The sequence below is a fragment of the Ochotona princeps genome, chromosome 8 (genome assembly GCF_030435755.1).
Source record: "Ochotona princeps isolate mOchPri1 chromosome 8, mOchPri1.hap1, whole genome shotgun sequence".
NCBI lineage: Eukaryota > Metazoa > Chordata > Mammalia > Lagomorpha > Ochotonidae > Ochotona > Ochotona princeps.
The window spans coordinates 47,817,754-47,844,873 of record NC_080839.1 but is presented as its reverse complement, the minus strand read 5'-3'; the positions used below and the strand labels follow the sequence as shown (position 1 = coordinate 47,844,873).

General features: G+C 50.2%; 1 protein-coding gene across 1 annotated transcript in view; it reads left to right on the top strand.

Moving 5' to 3' along the window:
- Window positions 1–21,070, top strand: part of EPAS1 (endothelial PAS domain protein 1) — a 78,604-nt gene extending 57,534 nt beyond the window's left edge. Inside the window, exons 7-16 of the mRNA XM_058667990.1 lie at window positions 5,773–5,879; window positions 11,741–11,888; window positions 12,428–12,642; window positions 13,923–14,113; window positions 14,307–14,417; window positions 16,047–16,504; window positions 17,054–17,171; window positions 17,355–17,529; window positions 17,632–17,808; window positions 18,930–21,070. Of these exons, the coding sequence (XP_058523973.1) occupies window positions 5,773–5,879; window positions 11,741–11,888; window positions 12,428–12,642; window positions 13,923–14,113; window positions 14,307–14,417; window positions 16,047–16,504; window positions 17,054–17,171; window positions 17,355–17,529; window positions 17,632–17,808; window positions 18,930–19,081 (1,852 nt within the window). The 3' untranslated portion in view covers window positions 19,082–21,070. The remainder of the gene's footprint in view (window positions 1–5,772; window positions 5,880–11,740; window positions 11,889–12,427; window positions 12,643–13,922; window positions 14,114–14,306; window positions 14,418–16,046; window positions 16,505–17,053; window positions 17,172–17,354; window positions 17,530–17,631; window positions 17,809–18,929) is intronic.
- Window positions 21,071–27,120: the final 6,050 nt, after the last annotated feature.

Sequence of the window (27,120 nt, the reverse complement as noted above, 5' to 3'; positions counted from 1 at the left end):
CCAGAATTCTCATGTCATCCTACTGGGACTTAGTTTTATGAGTCTTCCTGTGTCTTAGGAGTAAGTTATAAAAAATGACGTGGCTAGGAGTGGGAATCACTGAGAGAGGGAAGGATGTGAAGCTGAGCGTGAAAGTGTTCAGTGACAAACTGGGTCATGTGATTCTTACACCCACGGACTGGAGAGCAGTCCTGTTTCATGGCTGTTCATGGAACAAGTTTAGGTGCCTGCATTGCACATCCTGTGGCTGAAACTCATGATGACTTCCTTTCCTTCAAAGAAGATGGGAAAGTACAAACAGCATAAATGAGCGAAACACTGAGAACCACAAAGAGAATGGAATAAAGACAATTACAGAGAGTCCTGGACTCTCTACACTCACATTAACCCAGCGGGAAAGTGTTTTGACTTCAGGAAAACTGATAGCAAACAATGACATGTTTTCTTTGCATGCTGAGCTTTAATAATAGATGAATATCCTTTGTAAGAGCTGGATACAGCCTTAAATTGAAGGTGACCTTTCAGATTAATATATCACATGCATCTTCTTCTCCTATAGTGTCAAAATACCCTGTTTTTGCATGCATGCATATGTGCCTTCCTCTATACATCTCAAATGAGTTGAGTGTGTTTCTAGAGATCCTGGAGTTAGGAAGAACTTTCAGTGCCCCCAGTGTGCATGCATTTCTCCTTGGCTGTGGCTTTCTGAAGTCAGAACTGCCAGAGGTTGACTACCCAAGGAATAGTGCTCACATGTCTTCCCGCCCAATTTAGTCTGCCAAAATACTCCTGGAGGAAGCCAATCTACAAATTCTCTGTTGAGTTTATTTCAAGGCTTCCTAGGCTTCTCAATTCAACCAATATTCCTTCTGCATGGTCTGCTTCTCTCTTGCAGAAATTCAAGGCAACTCGCCTGTTTGTGCTTGTAGGCATCAGAGTGATAAAAAGGCAGCCATGGCATAGGGTGACCCCTGGAACAGGCTCTGCCCAGCACTGAGCCAGGCCATTTTCCTAGGTATAAATTTACCCCATGTGTGCCCTGCTGACATGAACAGGATGTTTTCCACTACTGCACAGCACCTTGTAAGGATTTCATACAACTATAATCCTTAGCTGTTAATCTCAAATTTGATGAAAACATAAGGCTTAAGGACAGTTGTTTGAAGTAAACAAATTGGACAGTCATATACAAGGGGGCTTCAAAAAGTTTGTGGAAACATGGGACACAAAGATAATTTTGGTGCAAAAACTTTTGAAAATCCATACCTAATTTTAGTTTTTAACAATACATACACTTTCCATCAACTTTTGGTAAAGACCTCATAGGCATGGATTTCAGATTATTTTTTTATTTGCACCCAAACAGACTTTGAATTCCATATCTTCATGAACATTTTGAAATACCTTCCTATTTAAAGTTATCAGAAGGCATTGAAATCTGATTTGGTGAAAAGAATATATTTTGTAAGAAACACAAGTATAAGCGCTTATAAAGCTGTATCACATGGAAACTAAAATGAGTTGACTGGAGGGTTGCCTGGACAAGGCCCTTCCCAGGAGAGGAGAGGGGAACACAGGTGCTTTTGTAAGTTTTCAGTGTCAAATTTACTCTTTTTTTTTTGTTACTTTATTTTTATTGGAAAATCAGATATATGGAGAGAAGGAGAGAGAGAAAGATTTTCCATCCACTGATTCACTCCCCAAGCGGCCACAATGGCCAGAGCTGCAGCAATCCAAAGCCAGGAGCCCAGAGCCTCTTCCCACATGGTATGCAGAGTCCCCAGGCTTTGGGCTGTCTTGGACTGTTTTCCCAGGCCACAGGCAGGGAGCTGGGTGGGGAGCAGGGCTGCCGGGATTAGAATTGGTGCCCATATGGGATCCCAGAGCATGCAAGGCAAGGACTTTAGCCACTAGGCTACCATGCTGGGCCCGACAAATTTACTCTTTGGAAAACAAATAAGTGTTTCCACAGTACTTGAAGCTATAATCACTTAAATACTCTGCAGCCATCTTGGTCTCCTGAGTAATTGGCTAAGTCTAGGTACTTGCATGCTGGTCCTGCAGGCCAAGGCTGTGGCCGGGCTGCCTCTGCCCATTGAGGTACCAGTGCTAATTGTGTAACCAAGGGAACAAATGTCCTCCTAGCACTCAGCTGCAGATCAGACACTGTGAGCAGAGCTTGCTGCAAAGTTTGTAAGGTGGAAGTGCAGTCGGAGCCAAGAATAACTCACTGTGTCTTTTTTAAAAAGATGTATTTATTGGAAAGGCAGAGTTACAGAGGAAAGTGGTGAAACTCCACGTGGGCCTCCAATGTGGGTACCAGATCTCCAGGACTTGAGCTGTCTTTTGCTGCTTTCCCTGGGAATGCATTAGCAGGGAGTTTGATGGGAAGTGGAGCAGCTGACTCTTGAACCACTGCTTATATGCGATGTTGGCTCAGGAGGTTGGTTTGGGAGCTGAGAGGAGTGGAGCCTTGGAGGATGGACCCCCTCATTTTGCATTCTGAAGGCACTTTTTATTGCAAGGTCTGGAGCTGGAGCAGTGTCCACCTTGATGTGGGTTTACACCAACCCTCTCCACTGATGTCTTCTGCCTTTGAGTGGCCAGCTCTCTCTGCATCTGTCCTGTCTCAGTTGCCTTTTCCATGTTGCTATTACAGAGCACCTCTGTCTTCATTTTTGAAGCCTGTTTGATTGAGCCTTTTCCATTTCTCTAAGTTGATTCTTAAATGTATGGGTGACCCCCAGATATTGTGGTTTTTTTCCCTAGTGCTTCAGGTACCCTTAATTAGAAATAGAAAAAAATAGGAGTTGGCTGGCCCTTGCTGGAGAGAGAGTAGCTGAGGCTGTTATCACAGTTGGGCTCTGGGGGCTGCTCCTGGGGAGGCAGGGAAAGGAACAGCAAGGCCCTTCGTACTGTCACTGCCATGACCCCATAAACAAGCACAGTTCATTCACCTCCCACTGGCGTCTCCAGGCCTGCCTGTGGGGGCAAGTGAGGGCAAGTGACCAGGAGTTTTTCGATGGGATTTCCTGGCTTTGTGAAGTTTGACAGGGCCAATGTTCTCGGATTGTGTTAGGAGTATGCGTGCTTCCCAGTTTTACAGTCTTCTGTTTAAAGGCATGAAGAATGAGATGTTAAATATTTGTTTTAGTTGACAAGATAAATGCCAGCTGCCATCGGGAAGTGATCGGGCCAGCTCTGAAGTCTAAGCTTGTTTGCTGCTTCCAAGACAAGCCCATTGTGTGCCTTTGAATGGATGATCCATGCATTAGATTAAAAGAAATGTGTTATGAGACTGATTATAATATTTACCTTGAGCATTTTCATTTAGAGATTCTGATCAGAGAAGGAAATTTAATTCCTTTAGGAAGTAGAATTCTATCATCCCAGAATGCCTGTAGATTCATTTTTGAGGATCTCTCAAAACTTCTAGGCCTGCCCAGGAAAAGAAGCAGTTTATCTCGCAAGCCAGGCTGCCCACCCTTCACCACAGTGTCAACAGGGGGAGCGGGAATGAGGATTGATCCCTGGGCGAAGGCCTTTTTCCATTCTTTTTTTTCACCCCATTTTTTCTAGTTACTTAGAAGGCAGAGTAAGAAAGAAGGGGAGAGAAAGAGAGACCCTCATCTGCTGGTTCACTTCCCAGATGGCCACCATAGCCCAGTCTGGACCAGGCTGGACCCAGGAGCTTCGTCCAGTTCCCCCATGTGGGTAGCAGGGGCTCAAGCATGTGAACCACCTACTGCTGCTTTCCTCAGGTGCATTAGCGGGGAGCTAAGGAAACAGCAGTAGGAACTCAGACTCATGCTCCTATACGGGGAGCTGGCTTTGGTAGCATCCCTCAGGCTAAGGCGTTGGACCCAGCAGAAAGGTGGTTGGAGGCTGGCCATATGTCTCCTTGTTGTTTTCCCCTCTCCCATCACCCTGGCGTGTTGGCCTCAGGATTTAAATGGGAGACCACATCCATCATCACTGACTTCCTAGACCTTACTGCACAGAGCCCAGCCAGGAGACAAATCCTCTGTACCTGAGGCTGCAGCTGAATGGCAGGGAAATCTCCCTGGGGCTGAATCAGCTGAGGTCTAAGCCTCTCAGCCCCATTGAGCTGCTCCAAGGCTTTAACCCATGGCTCTCACCCTGGCAAAGGACCTGCCGCTTCTCTGCCCACCTCTCAGCTGGGCAGACTCCATGCAGAGTGGTGGAAGGGACAGATTGCACTTCACAAGGGCTCCCGCCCGGGCTGTGGGTGTCCCCCCTGCCAGCGCTCAGTATCTCAAAGGCAGAGCTTTGGTACCAGGCTCTTCTGTAAGGCAGTGCAGGGATGGGCAGGGCTGTGCTCATACCTTGGGACCAAAGAGAAACTCCAACCACGGATTGGTTGCTTGGGTATTTGGGGCCTCGCTGTAGAAGGAGAATGTGATCCCTGAGCACAGGGCCTGTTGGTCTGGGATTTCTCCATGACATTGTGCATATTCTTTAGGTCTCCAGGAGGAACCCTGTGAGAATAGGGGCTTGCAGAAGAGGGGTGAAGAGAAGATCCAAGACCCTATAGACAGAACAAGTCTGCCCGCTTTGGGGAACTAAGCTGGTGGGGAACAAAGGGTGCAGGGTAGGCTGTAGAGCAGGTAAACGGGCAAGCACTTGGCAGAGGTGAAAGGTAGGCAGAGTTCCCTCTTGATGTGGCTGGCACAAGGGAAAGCCTAATGCTTATGCTTCAGTAGGGAAATGGCCAGATGGAGTAGGAGCGGGGTCCATGTGGTTGGACACACATGTGTACATAGCCTGCTTAGAGGGATGTGGGGACAGTAGAGGTAGGAAACACACAGCCCCGCCCCCCTTGTCTGCTTTTAGCCTCTGCCTTCCTCTCCCGTGGGGCTTCAGGGAAGGCTGACTCCCAGTTGACACATCCTCTGGGGCAGGGTCTGTCCTGATGAACATCTCACGTCTCTCCTCACTGTGACAGGCCCCAGGACACTAGGCTGTGAAGTGTGAGAAATGGGATGTGTGATGACAGAGTTGGAGAAATGCTCCTCAGAGGAATAGCAGCCACACCTGCTGGTTCTTGATGGTTTCCATGATGCCAGCACCCAGGTGGCGTCCTGCCAGGGTGAAGTGATTCCTCATGCTCCCCACAGATGTACTGTTTTCTATCTTTGAAAGGGGATGGCTGGAGACCAAGGAGAAGCCATGGGAGACACCCCTGATGTTCCTAGGGCCACTGGTGGCTCCTGGAGGGAAGAAACCAGCTGAGGAGTGGAGATTGGAGGCTGGGCTAGACCCTGCCTGCCTAGCTCCTGCTTGCTGTACAAGCTGTTTCCCATGTGAGCCCTTTGACTAGAATGAGCTTGGTCTCAGCAGGAAGAGACCCAATTTTTGTCCTTGCTCTGCCCCCAAATACCCCAGTGAACATCAAGCCTTTGTCTGCCCTCCCTGGTTTTCTACCCCCATTTCTGCAAATCCGAGGTGTGGGGAGCAGGTGGTGTGGACAGTGGGTCTGGTGCAGAGCCATCCTCAGGAGAGGTGCTTTTCCTGCCCTCCAGGCTTGATTTTAGGAAGGGCAGGAGCAGACTGGGGCCTACACGGACCACAGTTGTCAGTTGAACATGGTGTTCTCGGCTTAGATAAATGGCACGGCCAGGCAATCTGGGCTCCACTCCTCCAAATGCATGCATTTGGTTTTTGTCCTCAGATTTCCACCCACCTCAGGCCCCTGCCCGTGAGCTCTGCCCTAGTCATTATTCCCTTCATGAGATGTGTTTTTCTTTGCAGAATCACAGAACTGATTGGCTACCACCCTGAGGAGTTGCTTGGACGTTCGGCCTATGAGTTCTATCATGCCCTAGATTCTGAGAACATGACTAAAAGCCACCAGAACTGTAAGTTCCAGGCATGCCATGTGCAGCTTCCCATGACTGTGGGAGCTGGCCTTGTGGGATGTGACTGGTGAAGTAGAAAATTGGGTTACTTCCTTCACAGAACTGACATCTTGTGTGGCACATGGGACTTGGGCTCCCAGGATGGGTGGAGAACCAAGGCTACCAGCAGCCTTGTGTGGTGCCTTCCTGTCAATGAAAATGAACGCTTCCTCTGGGGAAATGCGTCCCCACCAAGGCATGTGACGTGGAGGGTGGACCAAGTGTCAGTCCCTACTCCAGCACACACCCTCATGCAATCAGTAGCCTGCACAACATGGTGCTGCCCCATGTGGAAAAACACAGGACAGCATAATCAACCCAGGCCTGTGCTGCAGATGAGGAGGAGGGCTAGGTCAGTTCAGGAAAGAAAAGGAAAGGGCCCTTGGATCAGACCTGGGAGCTTGGCAGAGAGCGAGGGTAGCTAGAGTAAAGGCATTGTAGGTCTCACAGAGAACTTGGGAAACAGCTCTGCAGGCCTCATATCCGGCACTGGTATTGGCTCTAGGACTGGAACGACACCTGTGTGCCTAGAGGGTTCCACGACAGTGCTATCTGGTGGACCCTTCCAGGATGGAAATGCTTGCTATCTCTGTGGTCCACGTGTGCCTGCTGCAGCCTGAGCAGGGCCAGCACCCCTGGGTAGCTGAGGGATTTAATTTTAATGTGAACTTAAATGCCTGCACTCAGATCGTGGCTGCCATCCTCATTAACAGGGCAGCTCTGGACTCTTCACTCAGGGGAACCAAGACAGAGTCCTTTAATCTACATAACCCATTGACGTGCAAGGACTCTGAGCCTCTGGTTTTGCACTTGAACCACTGGGGACATGAGAAATCAGCAGATTTGGTCCTTACCCTAAGGGATCTTGAGGATTAAAGGGAACCAAGGTAGCAAGATGGCTCCCACCTTAACTTTAGCTCCTAGGGTAGCATCTTGCACAGTGCAAGCACTGACTAGATCGTGAATTCACAGGCAAAAACTGACCTGGGGAAGAATGCTTCAAAACAGGTGCTTGTGGTGCTGCACACAGGTAAGTGACGAGAGACTCTAGAGGGTCACGGATGGGCAAGGTGAGCCTGGAGAGGTGCCCGGTGGCCCTGCTGGAGATGGCGGAAAGTGAAAGTGTGGCTCTGTCCATGGATAAGGACTACTCCGACAGGCAGCCCCATGAGCTGCATGCCAGCTCAGGGAACTCAGAGAGAGACCTTCACTTTGTCATTTGGTTCTCCTGTTGCTCTTGGGTTTTGTCTGACAGTAAGTGGAACCTGTTGATTGTATCCCAAAGATGTTCCTCTGTGGCAAAACCTAACCTAGATTAAACCTTGTTCAGAAACCCAAGAAGAGAGGGAAGGAAATATGGGGGGTGGGATGCCTGGTCTGCCCCAATTCTGAGATTGTAGGATCTAGTCTCTGCCCTCCCTGAAGGACATATATGCCTTTGAGTTTCCTATTCTGAGGACAGGTGGATATAGTCAGACAGGTCCAGTGTCTTAGGGGTGCCTGGCCTGCGGCTGTCTCCCAAGGCCTAGCTTGTGTGGCTTTTGCAACTTTCCTGCCTTTAGATATAAAACTGGGAGAAACTCCGAACACTCCATTGAAGCCAAGGGGCAAACCAAAGCAGGATCAAATGTCAAGCGTTTCTGAGAATTCTGGGAGGACAGAATCACACTGTATCCTCTGTCTTGGAGAAGCAGAAGGAGCCACTGTCAGAAGGAAACCTCTCACTAGGCAGATAGAAAGGGTTTTTCCCTTCCTCTTAGGACACTGTAGATCCATAAACATGGCCATGATGAAAATTTTTTCATTTTCTGTTGATGGTCCATGAAAATATGGTGCCTTTTATGGCACTGAAGTTTGGGCCACACTTCAAGGTAATTTGTAGCACAGACAGAAGCTCAGGCTGCCTCCTGCCCCTGGTGGGGCTGGGAACAGCTAGTCTGAGCTCAGGGTCCTGGCCCCAGCCCACAGAGGACACTGTGTGGATTGGAAATGGGTGCGTTTCAGTTGTGACAGATGCCCCTCTTTCTTTTATCTTTGGCACTCTGCAAACACAGCTGAGTTACACTCACTCCCCCAGCGTCCAGCACCAGGAGGCTTGGGCATGTGGCTGACCCAGGGTCAGTTGACATTTATGTGTGTGTCATTCATGTGAAGGGCCTGGGGTGGCTCAGTCCAAGACTGGAAAGCCACGCTTCCCAGATGGATGAATAATTCAAATGTTGTGGCTCTCAGAGGCAGGGGAGGGGTTTCTCTTTGTTGTGCGAGGACATTATGTGCTCTTAGGAAAATAAGATTAAAGGCCATAAAAAGCCTCTTGCGAGGACCAGAGCCCTCACCAAGGCTGGCATTAATGAGCAGATGATTAGGGAACTGGCATTAATTATACTCCCCTGAAGGAGCAGGCCCTCGCCTGCAATTGCTAGAAATGCAGTTAAAACCTTGGCTCGTTGCACTGTTTCATCAGAGAGAGTCAGGGCCCTGAATTTGATTTGCATTAAGAACCATCTAAATAAGTTAACACCAGGCACTTGAAATCATGTAAGAATCATTTTACTGCAGCAGGGGCCCTCAGTGGTGCAGAGGAGGAGTCCATGATGGCTGAGATAGTGGCTGCTGGCTACAGGTGACAGAGCGAGAGTGCCACGCACTGGTGGCCAGGAGACATACTGTGTCACCCCGATGGGTGCTGTGTCCTATGGGATATTAAGCCAATCACACCCCCCAACTGGCCCTAGCCTCTTAGTCTTAGAAGCCGATGTCTGTCCTCCCTGTGGCATTGGGTTTTGTTAGAGGAGTGGAACAGGATGATACTGCCACTTTGACAAACAGTTTGGCAGTTTCTTATATTGTAAGCGTGTTCAAACACTTACCGTAAACACAGAGCTGAACTCCTTCCACAGACAGTGGATGAACACAAATGTTCATGTGAAGAATTGTGCACAGCTCTTGATGGCAGGGTTACAATCATCAAAGGCAGAAAACACGCAGCAGCAGGTGAATGGACAAACTGGAAATGAAACAATACCTGGGCCTAAGCCTAATGAAATACTGCTCAGCAAGGAAAAAGAATGGCTGCAACAACGTGATGGGTGCGTATTAGGAACATACTCGTATCAAGAAGCCAGATAACAGAAGGAGCACATATTCTTCTTAAATCTAGAAGAGAACATTTTGATATAGAGTCCATAAAAGAGACCAGGGATTGCCTGGAATTGGGTGGGGATAGAAGCTGGTTGCCCAGAGGCATAAGGAGTTCGGGGCAGTGTGGGCAAAGCTGGTGGTGCTAGTTCCATAGACTGGTGTAGTTCTCATATATTTGTTAAAACCCATTGGACTATGTGCTGAAAATTAGTATGCCTTTTAATGAAAAGAAAATTAAATTTTAGTTGACATTGAGAAATAAGCAAATACGGCTTAGACCAAGAGTCTGACTTAGAGTCGAGCCCTGTTCGTGGTGTCTGTGAGGGACTTCTCAGCAAATTGCTCAATGGTCCAGCCCTCAGTTTCTTTGGCTCCGAAGTGGGCATCATCCCAGATAGCCTTGCTCTTGCTCACGGAAATGAAGCCATGATGCTGCTAATCCTCACTGAATGCATCACATGCCAGGCACGGTTCTAAGTGCTGTGCAGGAATGACCCCATCGTAGCACACTTTTTTGGGACACTGCAAAGCATGTGACAGGAATTCCTACACTTTATAGGTGCTTGGTACATTTTGACTTGTGAAACTTGATGTTTGATGCATGAACACTGTGCAGATTTGAGAGTACCAAGTGCTGTTTTGGTACATGAACCCTTTGTGTCATGTTCAAATCAGGGTAAGCATATCTATCCCCTCAGTCTTTTATTGATATATTGAACACATTCAAAATCCATTTTTTCTTTGTGTATTCTAAGAAAATGTACATTACATTATCTATAGTTACCCTACTGTACAGTAGTTACCAAAATCTCATTCGGATCTATGATTAATACCTATTAGTCAACCTCTCCTTCTCCTCCCCTTGCGCCTGTTCCCCCCAGCCTCTTGTGATCCACATTCAGCTCTCAACTTCTGTGAGATCAGCACATCTATGTTCCACTTTGGAACACATGCTGTCCTTGTCTATGCTTGGCTTGCTGCCCATAGCATGGCTACCTCCAACCCACGCTGCAGCTGACAAGATTCCTACTTTCTCATGATTGAAGAGCATTCTGTTATGTGTGTGAGTTTTTTAATCCCTTCATCAGTTGATGGGCACTTAGTTTCCTTGCATTTCTTGGCTGCTAATTACATTCTCAAAGAGGGTACAATGTGCAAGTAAAACCTAATTGTAAAAAATGACAAGCAGCAATAGTATGAACCAAGCTGGACTCTTCAACCATGCCAGGCTGGGGACCAGGGAAGTGTTGCATGAATGTAAGACCATGGACAAGAGACTCTTGGTGTTGGCACAGAACCTGAAAATTGTCCCCTAGGGCCCCTCATAACATTATATGCAAGTGTATAACACATCTGTGGGCTGAGGACTGTACAAAGATACTTCATGAAAATGTTTATCTTGATGCAAAAACGTGTTTTAACTCCAGGTATAGTTTCTGCATGTAATGCATGCCCGTGAATGTTTTGAGGACCTCTTAGCAGCCTTGGGAAAGAGGAGGATGGCCCCTACAGTATTTGCCAGTGGTAGGCAGGCAGTGTTTGTGTGTGGAATAGGAAAGACAGTTGCGTTGGATCCTCTGTGCAGATAGCAGAGGTTCCCTGGGTGACTCCCCATGGTGGTTGTCATCATTGCTACTTGTACCATTGGTATTCAGTTTCACAGAAGAGGAAACAATGCCCACAAAAGACTGTTTCCTAGAATCCTCAAGCTAGCAAGATTTCCCAGCCCTTCCAGCATGCCTCTTCCCAACTCCCTGAGACCTGGGAGCTTCTGAGCTGGAGTTCTAAAGAATGAATGCCCAGGGAATGATAGGAAATGGGCAGTTCAGGAAACTATACTAGAGATTCCAACATGAGTAGATGTGAAGGTAAGGAGTGTATTGATTCCTTTTGAATAGTGGCACTGGGAGCATTCTAGACAGGTGAGGAAAGGCTGGGATGTAGGACCTCTTCCCCATTGTTCTTGCACTGTGAGAATGTGTGCTAAATGAATACTGAGATCAGCCTGGAAGATGAAAGAAGCCCCCAGCAGGCAGCCAGGCTGGGCATTTGGCAGGAGGTGGAGGGTAAAAGACTTATCCTAGAGCTGTGCAGACCCCTAGGCGTCCAGCTTCAAGGTGGGGTGACCTGCTCTGCCTGTGTTGCAGGTCATAAACCTTCAAGGGCCCCAAAGGGGGCAGGCTCCACAGGTGATCTACAAAAATCAAGAATATTGTTTCTTAAAAGCACACACAAAGCTTATTGTTTTTAACTCATAAGCGGGTTGAGGGGCTGGCACTGCTACTATGGAGGGCATATCTGAGGTCAGGCTTTCTGCCAGCTGCTTGTAACCCCTACCACTTGGAGTGTTGGCCATGGAGGGGCTTCCTCCCATTGAGCCCCACAAGGAAGGAAGGAAGGGTGGGCAGGGGACTGCTCATGGTGGTGCCCACTGAGCAGGCCTGTAAGCCTGGACAGCCTTGACCAAGACCTTCAGGCTCTTCTGTCTTCTCCTTCAAGTGGGAAGCTGGTCCAAGTGATCTCTGAGCTCCCTGCCAGCCCATCTTCCCTGATGCTTGCTGTCTGTGTCCGGTTCTGTGTCCACCTGCAGACAGCCCACTCTTCCCCTGGTGTGCTCCCTAAGCCCACAGCCCACACTGTGCCCCATCTTGCTAACCTCAAGCTCTGTATGTTTTCTGCAGTGTGCACCAAGGGTCAGGTGGTGAGTGGCCAGTACCGCATGCTGGCGAAGCACGGGGGCTATGTGTGGCTGGAGACCCAGGGTACTGTCATCTACAACCCTCGCAACCTGCAGCCCCAGTGCATCATGTGTGTCAACTACGTGCTGAGGTGAGCAGACAGGATCCTGGGCCCAGACCTGGCACACAGGGAAAAGTAAGCCCAGGGAAGGGCTGCCCATCAGGAGCTTGTGGTAGCACACATCTTTAGGACCCTGGGAACTTCCCTGCCCCTTGCCCCTTATGCCATATCTCTGACCCAGATGAGGGACAGATGGCATACAGCCATCACTTTTAACCCATATTTTCAGAATGGGAAAAAAAAGAAAATCATTTATGCTTTCCAGAAAAGATATGCTACCCCTATTCTTTGCCACCATGGAGAGAAGCCCTGGAGGAAATTGTTGCTGGAACAAACACCAGCATTAAAGCCTTCAGGTCTGTGGCCACCGCCAGCTCCAGCACAATAGTGAGACAGTATTGCAGTCAGGCCCATGTGTGTGCAGGGCACTGCTACTGCCACCTGCGTGACTCCCTGTGAAGACCCAGTAGGTGGTCCCCCCATGAGACTTAGCCATTGGAGTTTCCATGTGTCTGGGGAAGGAAAGGGGTCATGCCAGAAATTGTGAAAAGTCTCTCTTGTCCTGCCAGTGAGATTGAAAAGAATGATGTGGTATTCTCCATGGACCAGACTGAGTCCCTGTTCAAGCCTCACCTCATGGCCATGAACAGCATCTTCGACAACAGTGGTGAGGTGGCTGTGTCTGACAAGAGCGATTTCCTGTTCACCAAGCTGAAGGAGGAGCCAGAGGAGCTGGCCCAACTGGCTCCCACGCCTGGCGATACCATCATCTCTCTGGATTTTGGTGGGTGCTTCTTAGCTGAGCCAAGCCCACAGAATCCTCTTAGCATTTGGGGTGGGGTGGCAGGGGTGAATGTTCTTATCATAACTGGTCTCCCCAGACTGAGCTTTGCCTAAACCAGATCTCCTCCACGTCATACTAATCACTGTTAGTTGGCGGGCTCTGCTGGCACCAAAGTCCCATGTGTGCATCTGCCTCTAAGACCACCCCAAGTTTGCCTTTACCAAGTGCAGAACAAGAACTGAGTATGAGGGGGTTGCCCTCCTAAAAGCAGGTTCTCACCTTGGGTGCTATAGATCTGAGCCAAGGTGGAGGGAAAGGTTAAAGACCTCCTAGAAGGAGACCAGATTCCCCACCTGGGTCTCAAAGGACAGTCTGCCTGTTAGATGGAGGGCTAGGTAGTAACAGTGTCAAGAGGGTTCCAGAATATGGATGGAGAACAAATTCAGGTGTACAGTGAGCCCCAAATGCATGACTTCATTAAAGCATTTTCTGTTCTAAGCAGCATGCAGGTCACTGTGACATCCTGCAGGTCTCAGTATGTACCTCCCACCCCCATCCAGGAAACGACCTTGAACTGCACCTGGGAGACCCCCACCTGCTGCCACCATGCCCCTTGCAAATTATGTAAACGCCAGAGTCAGAGAGCTTATGCCTGCTTGTTCATTGCCAAATGGCTCCAATAGCAGGCCTTAAGTAGGCCAATGCCAGGAGCTTCATCCAGGTCTCCTACCTTGTCACAGGAGCCCAAGGACTTGGGCCTTCTGCAGCTTTCCCAGGTGCATTAACAGGGAGCTAGATTGGACATGGAGCAGCCAGGTCTGGACTAAGTGCCCTATAGTATGGCTGTGTTGCAGGTGCCAGCTTAACCCATTATGCCACAGTGCTGATCCCTGTGGATATGTGAAGATGTCATGTGATGGGCCCAGCATCAGAACTGTAAAGGGCAGCAGGCCCTTGGACAGCTTGGATCTGTATGTATGCTCCACCTGAGGCAGATGACTCAAATCACCCTTTGGAACTTCCTTGGCTATGTTCTAGATTGTTTCTTAGGGAAGAATAGCTTTTAATAGTTTCTGAATATACAAAAGGAGTCTGCATATGGAATTGGAGCCCTGGTCATGGCTCCCAGTCCCCGCTGAGCCCCAGAGTGTCTAGGGTCTAACTCCAGGCAGGCTTGTCGCAACCCTCACAGGGCTTTTTGTGCACTCTTGGGTCTCTTCCCTTCTCAGTGTGATCCTGTGGCATATGGGCAGTCACCAACAATGCTCTTGTCTCCACAGGGAATCAGGGCTTTGAGGACTCCTCGGCCTATGGTAAGGCTGTCCTACCCCCAGGCCAGCCATGGGTTGCAGAGGTGAGGAGCCACAGCACTCAGAGTGATGCTGGGAGCCTGCCTGCCTTCAGCGTGCCCCAGGTGGCCGCCCCGGGAAGCACCACCCCCAGTGCCAGCAGCAACAGCAGCTGCTCCACGGTGAGCCCCTAGCCCCTCTGGATGCTGAGTGTGGGTAGGCTCCTACTCTCACGGCTGCCAGGTGGCTGAAGGCTGAGTTCAGGTGGAGCCACCTGGCAGGATGGTGGGATCTGTCGCTCTTTTTCCCTGCTGGGCCTTCAGGGAGATGAGGGCTATGCCCCTGACTTGCTCCCTTTGCTCCCTGGCCCCCCAGCCCAGCAGCCCTGAAGACTATTACACCTCTCTGGAGGATGACCTGAAAATCGAGATGATCGAGAAGCTCTTTGCCATGGATACAGAGGCAAAGGACCAGTGCAGCACCCAGGTAGGGGGCCCTGCACCTGGGGGACAGGGATGGCGCTGTGTGGCAGGGAAGGATGATTTGGGTCCCTTCTTTCAGCCTTGCCCTTTGATTGCTAAGACTGGTGCGGAGGCCTTACAGACCAGGTCCTTATAACTCAGGAGCAGTGCCGTCACAGGTTTCCCCCCCTCCTCTCACGTCACACCCGCATTTCTATTTACAAATATATATTGGGTCCAGTGCTATGGGTCAATGGCTAAATGCTCACCTTCTAAGTGCTGGGATACCATATGGGCTCTGGTTTGTATCTGGTTGTTCCACTTCCCATCCAGCTCCCTGCTGTGGCCTAGGAAAGCAATAGAGGATGGCCCAGAGCCCATGTGGGAGACCTGAAGCAGCTGCTAACTACAGTTCAGCTCACTCAGCAGCAGCCGTTGTGACCACTTGGGGAGTTAACTAGCAGACAGATCTTCATTGCTTTGTTTCCATAAATCTCATCTGCCTTTCCAATAAAAATCCTTTAAAAAATTTATTTTGATGGCAGAGTTAAAGGGAGAGGCAGAGAGAGGTCTTCCATCTGCTAGTTCACTCCGCAGATGGCTGCAATGGTCAGTTAGGCTAGTCCAAAGTCAGGGGCTTCTTCCAGGTCTCCCGCATGTGTGCAGGGGCCCAAGGATTTGAGTCATCCTTTGCTGCTTTCCTAGGGTTATTTTCTGGGAGCTGGATTGGGAAGTGGGACAGCTGGGACTTAAACTGGTACCCATATGGGATGCCAGCATAGTAGGCACTGGCTTAACCAGTTACAGCACAGTGATGACCCCAGTACTATTTTGACCCTCAATTCAGGAAGTCTGACATTGAAAAAATGTTACAAAGTATTTCTAATCAGGCAAGACTGTTAGTCCCTTCATCATGGGTTCCTTTAAAGAACCACTTATTTGAAAAGCATTTGGAAATAATGACAAGCACATTTGCTTACAACGTTTAGGAGCACATTTATTATATGAAGCCAAATGCTCCAGCAGATGCTGTGTATGTGGTTGTGGTGACTGGATGTGTGTTTCATAAGGCTCCACGGTGGGGCCTGAGTGCAGCTTCTGGCACGAAGTCCACCTGGTATGCACCACGTGCTGTGGCCTGTTCACACAGTTGTCATCACTGTCTGCCCCCACCTGCCTGGTAGTATTCCTAGTGGTATCTCATGGCACTAGGAAGCCAAGAGGTCATCTCCAAGCCCCTGCAGTGGATGTTCTGCCACTGGGGCATGACCATCTGAGAATCACAGCTGATCCCTGGGCACCAAATATTTGCTAGGCAATGTGGATGATGACAACAAGCTCTCCTTGGCTCCCCAAGCTCACATATTGCAGGAGAACAGGCATACCAGCAACAACTGGAACAGATGGTGGGGGATGCTGTGGAAGAGGTAGGGCCTCCCTGGCTGCAATAAAGAAGGCAAGGTTTGGGGAGCTAACTCCAGCATGCAGAATTGAGGTGTGTGGCTTGAAGACCTTGCTGCCTGGGGTGCCAAGGCAGCCGTGGAGGTGTGAGTAGGGATTGCCTCCACGAAGCTGTGCTGGAGGTTCAGGGGGCCTGGCAGGGTGAGGCTGCATCCAAGCTCAGCCTCTGGCCCTGTGTTCTGTCTCACCTCAGACGGACTTCAACGAGCTGGACCTGGAAACCCTGGCACCCTACATCCCCATGGACGGGGAGGACTTCCAGCTGAGCCCCATCTGCCCTGAGGAACCGATTGTGCCGGAGAGCCCTCAGCCACCTCCCCAGCACTGCTTCAGCACCATGACGAACATCTTCCAGCCGCTGGTCCCGACAGCCTCCGAGAGCCCCTTCCTGCTGGACAAGTACCCACCGCCACTGGAGGGCAAGAAGACAGAGCCTGAGCACCACCCCATGTCCTCCATCTTCTTTGATGCAGGGCACAAGACAGCCATGCCTCCCTGCTGTGGCCAGGCCAGCACCCCTCTATCTTCCATGGGGGGCAGATCCAACACCCAATGGCCTCCTGACCCACCATTACAGTTTGGGTCAACAAAGTGGTCTGCTGGGGCTCAGCACACAGAACCCCTGGCCCCCGTCTCCATGTTTAAGACGAGGTGAGTGGTGGGGACAGGCAGCATAAATGTTGGCAGCAGCTGCTCCTTCTACAACTGTTTGAAAAGCTTCAGGGCTGGAGGGGTGTATGAGGAAGTGAAGGGAAGGGGGAGAAGTAGCTGGCAAAGGGCCTTGGACTCACCTGTCTACTATGGCTCCTGAGCCCAGAATACAGCAAGCTGCCAGGAGGCACCTTTCTGAATTCTCTCCTGAAACCCTGATTAAGAAAAAGCAAAGACATAACCCCCCTGCCCATTCCTCCCTCCCCTGGAAGTCTCCCCAACAAGCTCATGGTAGCCCCTCTGGGCTCAGTCATCAGGGGTGGCTCCCAGGTGTCCACTTGAACTTCAGAAGAACCCCAGAAAAGCTGCAGTGAGCAGGGGTGAGCTACAGACCAGCATCACCTGGTGGAGAAGCCACCCCCAAGGCTGGGTGGGTAGGCAATGCCTGGGGCTTGAACTCTTCAGCCTTTTGCCAAGTCAAGACAATGGGGGCAGGCAGGCAGAGCTTGGGGACTGCCCCTTCATGACACAGTTTCTTGGGCTTGGCAGGTCTGCAAAAGGCTTCAGGCCTGGGGCTGCAGATATGATGAGCCCCGCTGTGGCAGCCCTCTCCAACAAGCTGAAGCTGAAGCGGCAGCTGGAATACGAGAAGCAAGGCTTCCAGGATGTGAGTTGGAGAGGAGAGGCAGGGAGCTCCTGCCAGGGGTGGGGTGGGGGGCAGAAGGTTGGGTTGCCTTCCCGCACACAGGTGGACCCACTAGGAGTGGGGAGGGGGAGCCCCTGCTGGTGCTGGGAAAGATGAGGGGGGAAAGTGGCCCTCAACCTTATCTTCTGGCCTTCCCACACCCAGGGGGACCCGCCGGGCAGCAGCGCTTCACATCTGATGTGGAAACGGATGAAGAGCCTTCGAGGAGGGGGTTGCCCTCTGCTGCCAGACAAGCTGCTGGATGCAAACGTGCCCCCTGGGGGAGGGCTCAGGGCCCACCCCAGCTCCCCTACTGCCTGCCAGAGCCTTGTTCTAACAGGTGGGCATCAGGCATCTCCAAGCACCTCTCGTGCAGGAAAGCAGGTGCTGAAGGCATCACACTGGCTCCTCTCACTCTTGGCTTTGACCTTGGGTTTTTCAGATGAGTTCATCCAGAACCCGCTAAGGGGTCTGGGGCAGCCCCTGAGACACCTGCCACCCCCACAGCGGCCATCCACTTTGAGCTCCGGGGAGAATGCCAAGAGCGGGTTCCCCCTGCAGGGTTATGCGCCCCCGTACCAGGACTACAACAACCAGCCTTTGACTCACAAGATGCCAGGTATGTGCTCAGGAGGCCTCCAGCCCAGGGGTGGGGAGGGGGTATGCACAGGGCAGGGAAACTGGCTCCCCCACAGGAGAACCCAGCATTTACAGGAGTCTGATTTAACACTTTTATCAAGGGCACTTCTGCCCAGTTACCTCAGCAGGTGCTGTCCACACACAGTAGTGCTGGCTTTCTCACGACCCAGCCCACCTCCCCTTTCAGGACTTGCATGGCACCATGAAGCCCCTGGGCTGTGACTTGCCCAGTGAGCCACCTCCAAGGGTTTGCCCTGCCCCCACTTCTAGTGCATCAGCCATGCAGAGGGGTGAGACTAAGTTAGGTAGGAGAGAGGTTGCTCAGTTTTTAGCCCCCTCCCACCTGTCCCAGAACCATACTGTGTTGTAGACTGAAGGCCATGGACTGCCAGAGCAGGGCTGCCAAAGGACAAGGCCTAGAAGACAAGGATCTCCAGGTGGCAACTCTTGGCTCCCTGCAAGGCCCAGGATGCTGATGTAGGAAGGTGGTTACCTGGAGAGGAGTGAGCAGGGGCTGAGAGGCCATGTGTCCCTCATGCTGGACAGGGAAACAGCCACAGCCATTGCACGAGAAGAGGCCCAGAGCCTCTGTGCTATACCTGGGCCTTCCCAGAAGCAAGCTGGCTCTGGAAAGCAAAGGCCACAGCCACAAGGCCCCATGGCTGAACCCCAGGAAGTGAAGGGAAAGCTTCCCACTATGAGGTGAAGGTCCCTGGGATGGGAAGGAGGGTGCGGAGGTGAACGGGATGCCTCAGGTTCTAGACTCTTGGAGGAGGCCTGTGTGTGCACCTGCAAGGGGCGAAAACCCTGGAAATGCATAGAAATGCGGGGCAAAAAGATGCTTGGTTCTCCCATTTATCTTACACTAAACTCACCTGTTAGTTCCATTTTCTGTGGATATTCTGAAAGACCTTTGTTTGTGGACATAGCACATGTATGTGGTGCCCTACCTTCCCAGGCCATGGAGCCCTCCCTAGGGGCCCCTTGTACCATCCCCTCTGCCACTGTCTGTGCCAGCCTGCCACAAGGACTGTGGAGGAACTGCTTTCCCAGGGGCTTCACTCAGGCCCCTGTAAACAGCATGCCCACTCCCTCTTGCAGGCCTGGCGAGCCGGCTGCTCGGGCCTTCGTTTGAGCCCTACCTGCTGCCCGAACTGACCCGATATGACTGTGAGGTGAATGTTCCTGTGCCCGGAAGCTCCACGCTCCTGCAGGGAGGGGACCTGCTGAGGGCCCTGGACCAAGCCACCTGAGCCAGGGCCTCCCGCAGGGCACAGCCCTGCCTGCGCCGTCCCCGCCAGCTTCATTCACTCTCTACGGCTGTTTTTTGCAACTAGGTATTTCTAACACCAGCACGTTTTTGATGAGATGTACTTACCTGGCAGGTTTGCCCAGGTCACCAAGCAGTGGCCTTTGAGATGCCCACTCTGCTATCCCTGTTTTAAAGACAACATTGTTTCACCTACAAAGAAAGCATTCTTTAATTCTGTAAGATTTTTGTTTTCCAGTCCACCTCCAATGACTTCTAATTTATATTATCCATAGGTTTCTATCTCCCTGCCTCTCATACGGTCTCCACTCTAACAGGTTCAGCGTACATAGGCTCTCCTCTAGGAAAAGCTGTGGCTTCAGTGGACTGAAAAGATTTTGTTGTTGCCAAAGAGAGACTCAAAGGATTTTGCAATCCAAAATGTGGCTTCTCCCTCTTGCAACCCTCGTGTTTTCTTTGAAATTCACAACACAGTGATTAGCTTTTACAGTCTTTCTGAAGCCGACTCTGCTCCAGTTGGGCTCTGCCTGAGGATTGCAGGGATGTGAAGGTGGACTCTGGCATGTGGTTTTCTGTGAAAGTTACGCAGGGTGGTTTCTTGCTGAACTCTGCGGCATTTCCCTCTCCACTCCGGTGGATTTTTTATCGTTATTATTAAAAAACATAACTGAGAATTTTTTAAAAATTTATACCTGGGTGAAGTGTTTATTATGAGATATATGGGTACTTTGTGGTAACTAAAAGCTTATAAATGGAACCTGGCTCAGGTAACTGCTTTCAGGCTGTTCAGTTTACTTTATTTCTGTCACTGCAGCCCTGAGCAGTCATCCCATGGGCCTGGACTAACCCTGCTACAGCTCTCCTCTCCCCTTACCTCTCTCTGCTACTGGCTTTTCGGTCTGTGACAGGGGACAACGGGCCACCCGGGATTGTACTTGCCACCGTCTTCTGCCATTGCTCTGCATTTCTGTGTATCTATGATGATGGCGCCCAACAAGGGCCACATCCTGGGGGCGGGGACGTGCTTTCACTTTTGGAAAGATTTTGTTGCTAGCCCTTCAAGTGCACTGAGCTACATGACTTCTAAAGGCCTTTCACATAGCACACTGGGCTCTTTCCAGAACTGTCATGCAATGGTTCAGATGGGAGCTGAGGCAAGAAAGTCAGGATTTGGAAATGGTGTAGTGACCTGGTCCGTGTCCTCCTAAACTCATGACCTTAGAGCTGGACTAAGCAAGGGCACCAAATGGAGGGCAGTGGGTCCTGATCAGCCCCCAGCCTGCAAGGCCCAGGCGGCAGGCAGTGCCCCTTGCTGGCATGCAGCAGTCAGACCTCCAGGACCAGCCCCTAGCCTTGGACCCTGGCTAGGGGTCTCCTTGTCACTTGAAGTGATGTGTATAGGTAGGAAGCACTGAAAATAGTGTTCTCAGAGCACTTTGTAACTCACTGGGTAAGAAGGACAGCACCTTTTGGTTTTTAAATACCAATCCCATGGAACTTCACTGTACAGTTGCTACAATAAAATATAATAAGCACACCACAAGCCCATCAGACCAAGAACCTGGTAAGCCCGATGGACTAACTGCCAATTACAAAATGTAACTCTCAAAAGGAAACCCAAAGTATGTGAGGAAAAGGACTGGGCTGTGTGCTTCCTGGAGCACACAAAAGCAGCCCAGCCTTGCCTGACATGTGGCAGCAGAACTTGAAGGGTTACTGACAGGTCAGCACTGATGTTTGATTTCCTGTGTGTGTTGCCTCAGCATTAAGGGCATTCTACCCTTGCAGTTGTACTAAGACACTCTGAAAAATATTCCAAGCTTTGTATTAACCTTGCCTGTCTATGTAATGATTTCATGAATATTATTATATTTGTCAAATTCCTACTGACAACATTATAACTGTATGGGAGCTTAACTTTATAAAGAAATGTATTTTGACACTGATATCTTATTAAAGTATTCTGATCCTACCTGTTGGAGTCTGTTACCTCCTGTGGATTTGTCGCAGGCCACACCAGAGGAAAATGAGGTATTTGTTAAATTCACACAACACTGCCACCAACCTTGCCCAGACAACTGAAGCCAACTGGCGGGAGACTGGAAAAGGAAAGAAAGAATATATTGAGTATTTGGAACATGCCAAAGCCTGGAAAGCCACACTATCCCTCTCCAGTCCCTTGTCTGGCTGCTCCAGGGCCCTTTTCCATATCCTGTGGGGAACCCAAACAGAAAAAACACTGGGCAGTGTGAGGGCTGTGACTGGTCGTGTAACCTCAACCCAAGTCAGCTGATGGCAAGACGACTAGGATTGCCCAGCAGTTCTGCAGTTCATGGTTTACTTTCCTAAACTGTAACATGCTTCTGACCAGACAGCTGCCATCATGGTGTGATGGAGGTGGGGTGGTAGTGTCAGGGTAGCACCCCAGCAGCAGCTTTTGCTTGCACCGTCCATCCCAGAACCAGCCACCCAGGCATCACGTGTTCTATTTGCCTAATGCTTCCGTCCTTGGGTTTCCTGGCTGTGAGCACCCACTGTACAGTGGAAACTCAGATTGCATGGAACTACTTACTCAAGTCCCAGCTTGCCTGCAGGGGAGTCTGAACTTGAGCCCAGTCTGGGCCTGTACTTCTCCCTTCTCTTACCTTCCTGTGCTGGCTGGGAGGTGTATTTTATAGGGCCTTGTTTTCAAGTTCAAACAGCAATTTCCTGCCTTTATTACTCTAGCTTGTAGCTCCTTTCTGATGGTTTTATTTGATACCCAGACCTTTAGGTTGGATTTTATGGATTGCACCCAGTTCTCACCTACCTTTGCCTACCATCTTGGAGTAAAAACTCAACTGTTCTTTTCTGAAGCTGTTCTGTACCCTTCAGAAAACTGGGAAGTTCAAGTCTTAGGCCTGGAAGGAGACCATCTTAGCCTCACATCAACTCTGATTTACCTGTATTGTATACCCACAGTGCTTGCCTTGGGAAAAATCCTTTGGCCTTAACCAAACTAAAGGCTGCAATTGTACCCTCCAGCCCCAGGGGCAGTTAGGAGCACTCAGCTCCTTTGGCTTCTAAATCCAGCAAGGGAATACCACTTGAAAACTGTTGTTCCTAGCAGGTTTAGGGAGCTCAGCCTCTCCCAGAACACCCAGGCATGAGGCCTGGGACCTGTTCAAGCCATGGTTCCTCTATGTTTCATCTCTGGCAACCCAGTGAAGACCTTGGGTTGATTCCACGGGTCTCATATTTCATTTCCACACTGCAGTTGGCACAGCTGGTAGTTACCCAGCCATTGGGATTCCCCTCTGACTCAAGATTCCTTTCCCTTTAATTGGCAAACCCTGGCTGGGGCTGACAACCTTCTCGGCATTGATCTTGGTTGATGGTCTCCAGAGAAGAGATCCCCAGGGAGTCACATGCTAAGGTTGAGCACCAGGAGAGCATCCCTGCTAGACAAAGGTCAGTTCTGCCTCCCAAGACCCGAACAGGACAAAGGCTGCTGCTGTGTCACCTGGAAGGGGAACAAACTGGTTTTTCCTGGAACACTTCCACTTCCTTTATAGCATGTGAGATTCAGCTACCTGCAGTTTTTTCTTGGACCTCTGCCTGCCCTCGGCTTTGTGAGAAAATAGGACCTGCCTATGTGTGAGTGGTCAGATGACTGGTGGCTCTTCCACTCAGGACAGGGCTGGGGGGATCACAGAGAAAATCCCAGAGCCATCATCTCAAGCCGACTTGCTGCCAACAAGCAGCCTGAAAAAGCTATAGCCAAGTCCATCACTTCATTTTCACCCATTTTGAGAGATGAGGAAGGTTGAGGCTCGTGGAAATAGTGACTTGGCCATGGCCACACAGGGCTGAGGCATAACACACGTCAGCATCTCAGCTAAGCGAAAGGAGACGATATCCTTTGTGCCCCAGGTCAGTTCCCAGTTCCGTTATATTGAGGCCTTGTCCTTGTCATGTCCCTCAAGGCAGTTTCAGTTCTAGAATGATCATGATTGCAACATCAGCCCCATTTCTTTAAAGTATTTCTATGAACTCAGTGACTCTTGTGGGAACAGCTTGGCCTGTCTGGAACCCCTGTGAAGTCTCTACCTTAATTCCTTCACTTCCAGAGTGAACTTTCTGGGGCTTCCCAGACTCTCACTTTCTACACAAGTGATGCCAAATGCAGAGGCAACCTGACCTTTTAAATACCACTAGAGACTGCCCTGGATAACTAAGAACATGCTGTGCCACAGCATCCATGTTGGAGGTTCCCGCTCCAGTGCCCCATGCACATACCTATGCTTGACAAAGGACCCCTATCATGGATTCAGAGAGTGCTGTAACCATAGATCAGGGCTGGGGAAGATTTTCTCTATTGAGGGCTATTTGCATTTTGATACCAATTATGGATTACACAAAGTTATCAACTTAAAAATCAGCACAGGAGCAGACATCATATGGCAGGCTAAGCCTGAGTAAGCAACCAAGTGAAGTTCTAGCTGTGCCACTTCCAATCCAGCTCCCTGCTAATACACTTGGGAAACCAGCAGAGAGGGCAGAAGCCAGTCTTTGGTCCCTGCCACCTTCATTGGAGATCCTGATGGAATTCGAGGCTCTTGGTTTTGGCCTAGCCCAGCCCCAGCAGTTGCAGCCATTTGGAGAGTGAACCAGCAAATGGGAGATTTAGCAATCAGTTTCTTTCTGCTCTAACTCTGCCTTTCAAATAAATAAACTCTTTGTGGGGAAAAATTAAAAAACAAAACAAAACAAAACACCTGCCAACTACAGATGTATTAAACCCTGAGTCTCACCTGCAGCTGCCTTGGCAGAGCTAGACCAAAGGGTTTTACAAGCTTTATATGGCCCATGGACCAGATGTCTCCTACCTATGCTGTAGATGCAGATGGCAGACCCCAGTCCCACAGGAGTTTGGAGGAAATCAGAAGAATCAACATGGCCCCTCCAGAGCTGGACTGGACTAGAGATAGAGGGGAAAGGGAGGTCAAAGAGATGGAGCCTCAGCCCATGGAGGATGCCATAGTAGCAGGCAGGCCAGGGAGCTGAGATGGAACGAGGAGGATGCAGGGCAGTGGGGCCATCATCAGACCTGCATTCAAAGTCCTACTCTGCTGCTTCCAGCTGTGCAACCTCCTGTGAACCCCTTAATGCCAGTCTGCACCTGCTCTTTGTATGATGAGCTTGGTCATAACACCGACCCCTTAAGGTAATGGCTGGAAATACAAGCATGAAAAGCAGCAGAAGGCACCAAAATCCCGAGATGGGATGAGACACCAATGAGATCAGAGTTCCTGATCCTAAGGCCACTCATGTCCCCATGGCAGGAAGTGGAGGAGCTGGTGACAGAAGAAGCTGCAAGTGCAGTATTCCAAAATTCAAGAGGGCATGATGCTTCAGGAAGGCAGGAAGAGTCACACCGCACCCAATGGGGTCTGACACAGAAGAACTTTCCTGAGGATTTTGCCAATGTGGAGGTCATCCTTGACTTTAACAAGAGCAGCTTTGGTGGGGAGTTAAGAGCAGCAGCTTGCTCAGGAGGAGGAGGTAGGTCAGATAGCAACCTGGCTAAGGCAGTAGAGACCATCACAACACATCAATTCCATGATGAAGTTTCCCTGTGAAGAGCAGAAGAGAAATGGAGTGGAGTTAGAGGAAGACATGGGTCATGAGTGTGTATGTGAATAGTTAACAAAATTTTAGAATAGCTTTAGATTCACAAAGGTGCAAGAATTCCAGAGTTCCTGCACCCACAGCCCCCTATTAACACGGTATGAAAGGCTCTCTCCAAAGTCATAGAAAACGCATGTTATGAACAAATGAATGCAAGCATTTCCATTTTTTCAATGAAATAGATCTTTTAGCTCCATTTTACCTCATGAACTTTTGAACAAACCCTTGTATTTTGCTGCATATCCTTTAATTGGGTTTGCCTGGTGATGTTCTGGTTTCAGAAGGGCCATGGGCTTGGGGGAGGAAGACCACAGAAGTCAAGTTCATTCTCATAGCACCCTATCAAGGTCACCAGTGATCAGCAACCATGATGACATTAACCTTGATCACTAGGCTGAGGGAACCTTGGTCAAGTTCATGCTCTGTGAAGAGTCATCTTTTGGGAAGGGAAACATGGTTGTTGAAGGTGAGCCACAGGCATGCAAGTGCATATTTCTTTGGTGATGGCAGAGGGGGATGTTAATGAAGGCACCAGAGGGCAGGGATCATGGCAGGAGGAAAGCTGTGGGAAATGTAGGATGGGCACCAGTGCCCTGGGAAGGGGCTGGCTGTGCACAGAGAGGAACAGCTTGACACTTTAAAGGTGGGAAAGGATGTAGAATATGGATGTGGTCACTCAGTGCACTTGGTGTGCTATCCTACATCTGATCTCTTCCTCTGTGGTGAGTGAGGATGGCCATTAGTGACAGGTTTGTGATAAAGGTCGGTTCTTGGAGACAGCCAGCCTGATGGGCAGTACCACAAGGGCAAGGGGGACTGGTGACCACAAGCTGACCCCTTTGGCATAGTTGTTCCCTCCACCCTGAGGCACACTGAGGATGGACAATCGAGTTTCTCAGGTGTGATTCAGCTGAGAGAACACACCAGAGGGAGTTAGAAAGGTTGTCCGAAGAGGACTTTTAAGGTGGGCCATGAAAGCTTCGTGGTGGGAGAAGGAAAGGAAGCATTACAAGATTGTTGGCCCATGGAAAAAATGGTAGGCTCTGTGAGTTGGAGGTTTCTAATGATCAGAGCGATGGTGAGAGAAAGAGAACCAGGAGAGAGAGGATCTGCGGAAGAGGAACTCAAGTGTTGATTTCTTATACACCACCCACTTGGGCTGGCCCCATGGCTTTTAGGTACTGATCCTGAGTGAGGGAAGACATCAGGTTCACCCAAAATCCACACACACATATGCTGAAAGCAGCATTACTCACAGTCACCAAGAACCGAAAACAACCCACGTTCTTCCAACATGGTACAAGCAGAAAGTCCCATTGTGTGTCGACATGCGGGGAGTGCCACTTGGAGCAGGTGTCACCAGAATGCTGGACTGAGGCAACCAAGTGCAAAAACTCCACAGCCTGGACCGTTGCCCTGGGCAAGGCGCAGCTACAGGAGCAGAGCAGAGCCTACTCTTATGGAAGCTCAGGGATGGAGATGGGAAAGGAAGCCACAGGGAGTCCTATGGGGGACTGCTCCATAGCCTGGGCCTGTCAGTGGCTGGGCTCTGAGCAGTCACACCCCATGCAAAGCAGGCAGCAGCCCAGAGATGGGATTTTACTGTGCACAAATATACAGTGCTTTCAGAACAAGAGCAGCTTTCGAGGGTGGAGGGGGTCTGAGGAAGTGAGGGGGCCAGGGTGTGGTCTGGGCGCCCCAGTGAGTGCTGCAGTCACATGACTGAAGTCATACCAACAAGTGACCTGAGGCCATAGCCAACAGCCTGGGGGGGGGGGGGGTGGGATCAAGGATCTAAGACAAGGGCACCACAGTGCAGAGGATTAAGCCACTGTGTAACTCCAGCATTCCATATGAACACCAGGTCCAGCTTCCTGCTGGGAAGTCAGTGAAAGTGGCCCAAGCGCTTGGGCCCCTGCACCCATGAGAGAGACCCACACGGAGTTCTAGGCTTCTGGTTTCAGACTGGTGCAGCCTTAGCTATTGCAGCTTTTTGGGGGATGAACTGGCATTACAAAAGGTCAACTTCTACCTCTCTCTGTCTCTCCCTCTAACTCTACCTTTAAAATTAATACATTTTTAAAAGAAAGAAACTATTCTAATACCCAAGCAGGTGGCAGGGAGGAAGGGGAGGCAAGATAAGGAAGCAGCCTTGCAAAGCCAGGAACATGCCCTTCACCTTTAGGCCCTGACACCTACCCATAGGAGACAGCAACTACCCCAGGGATGGGCCCAGGCAGGCTTCAGCTAAGGAACAAGGTGAAAACACAACCAGAGAAGGGGAAGGTTCTCCAGGTCAGGATTTTTACCTCCTCCCCCTGTCCCCCAGGATCAGGGAGGTACAGATGAGTA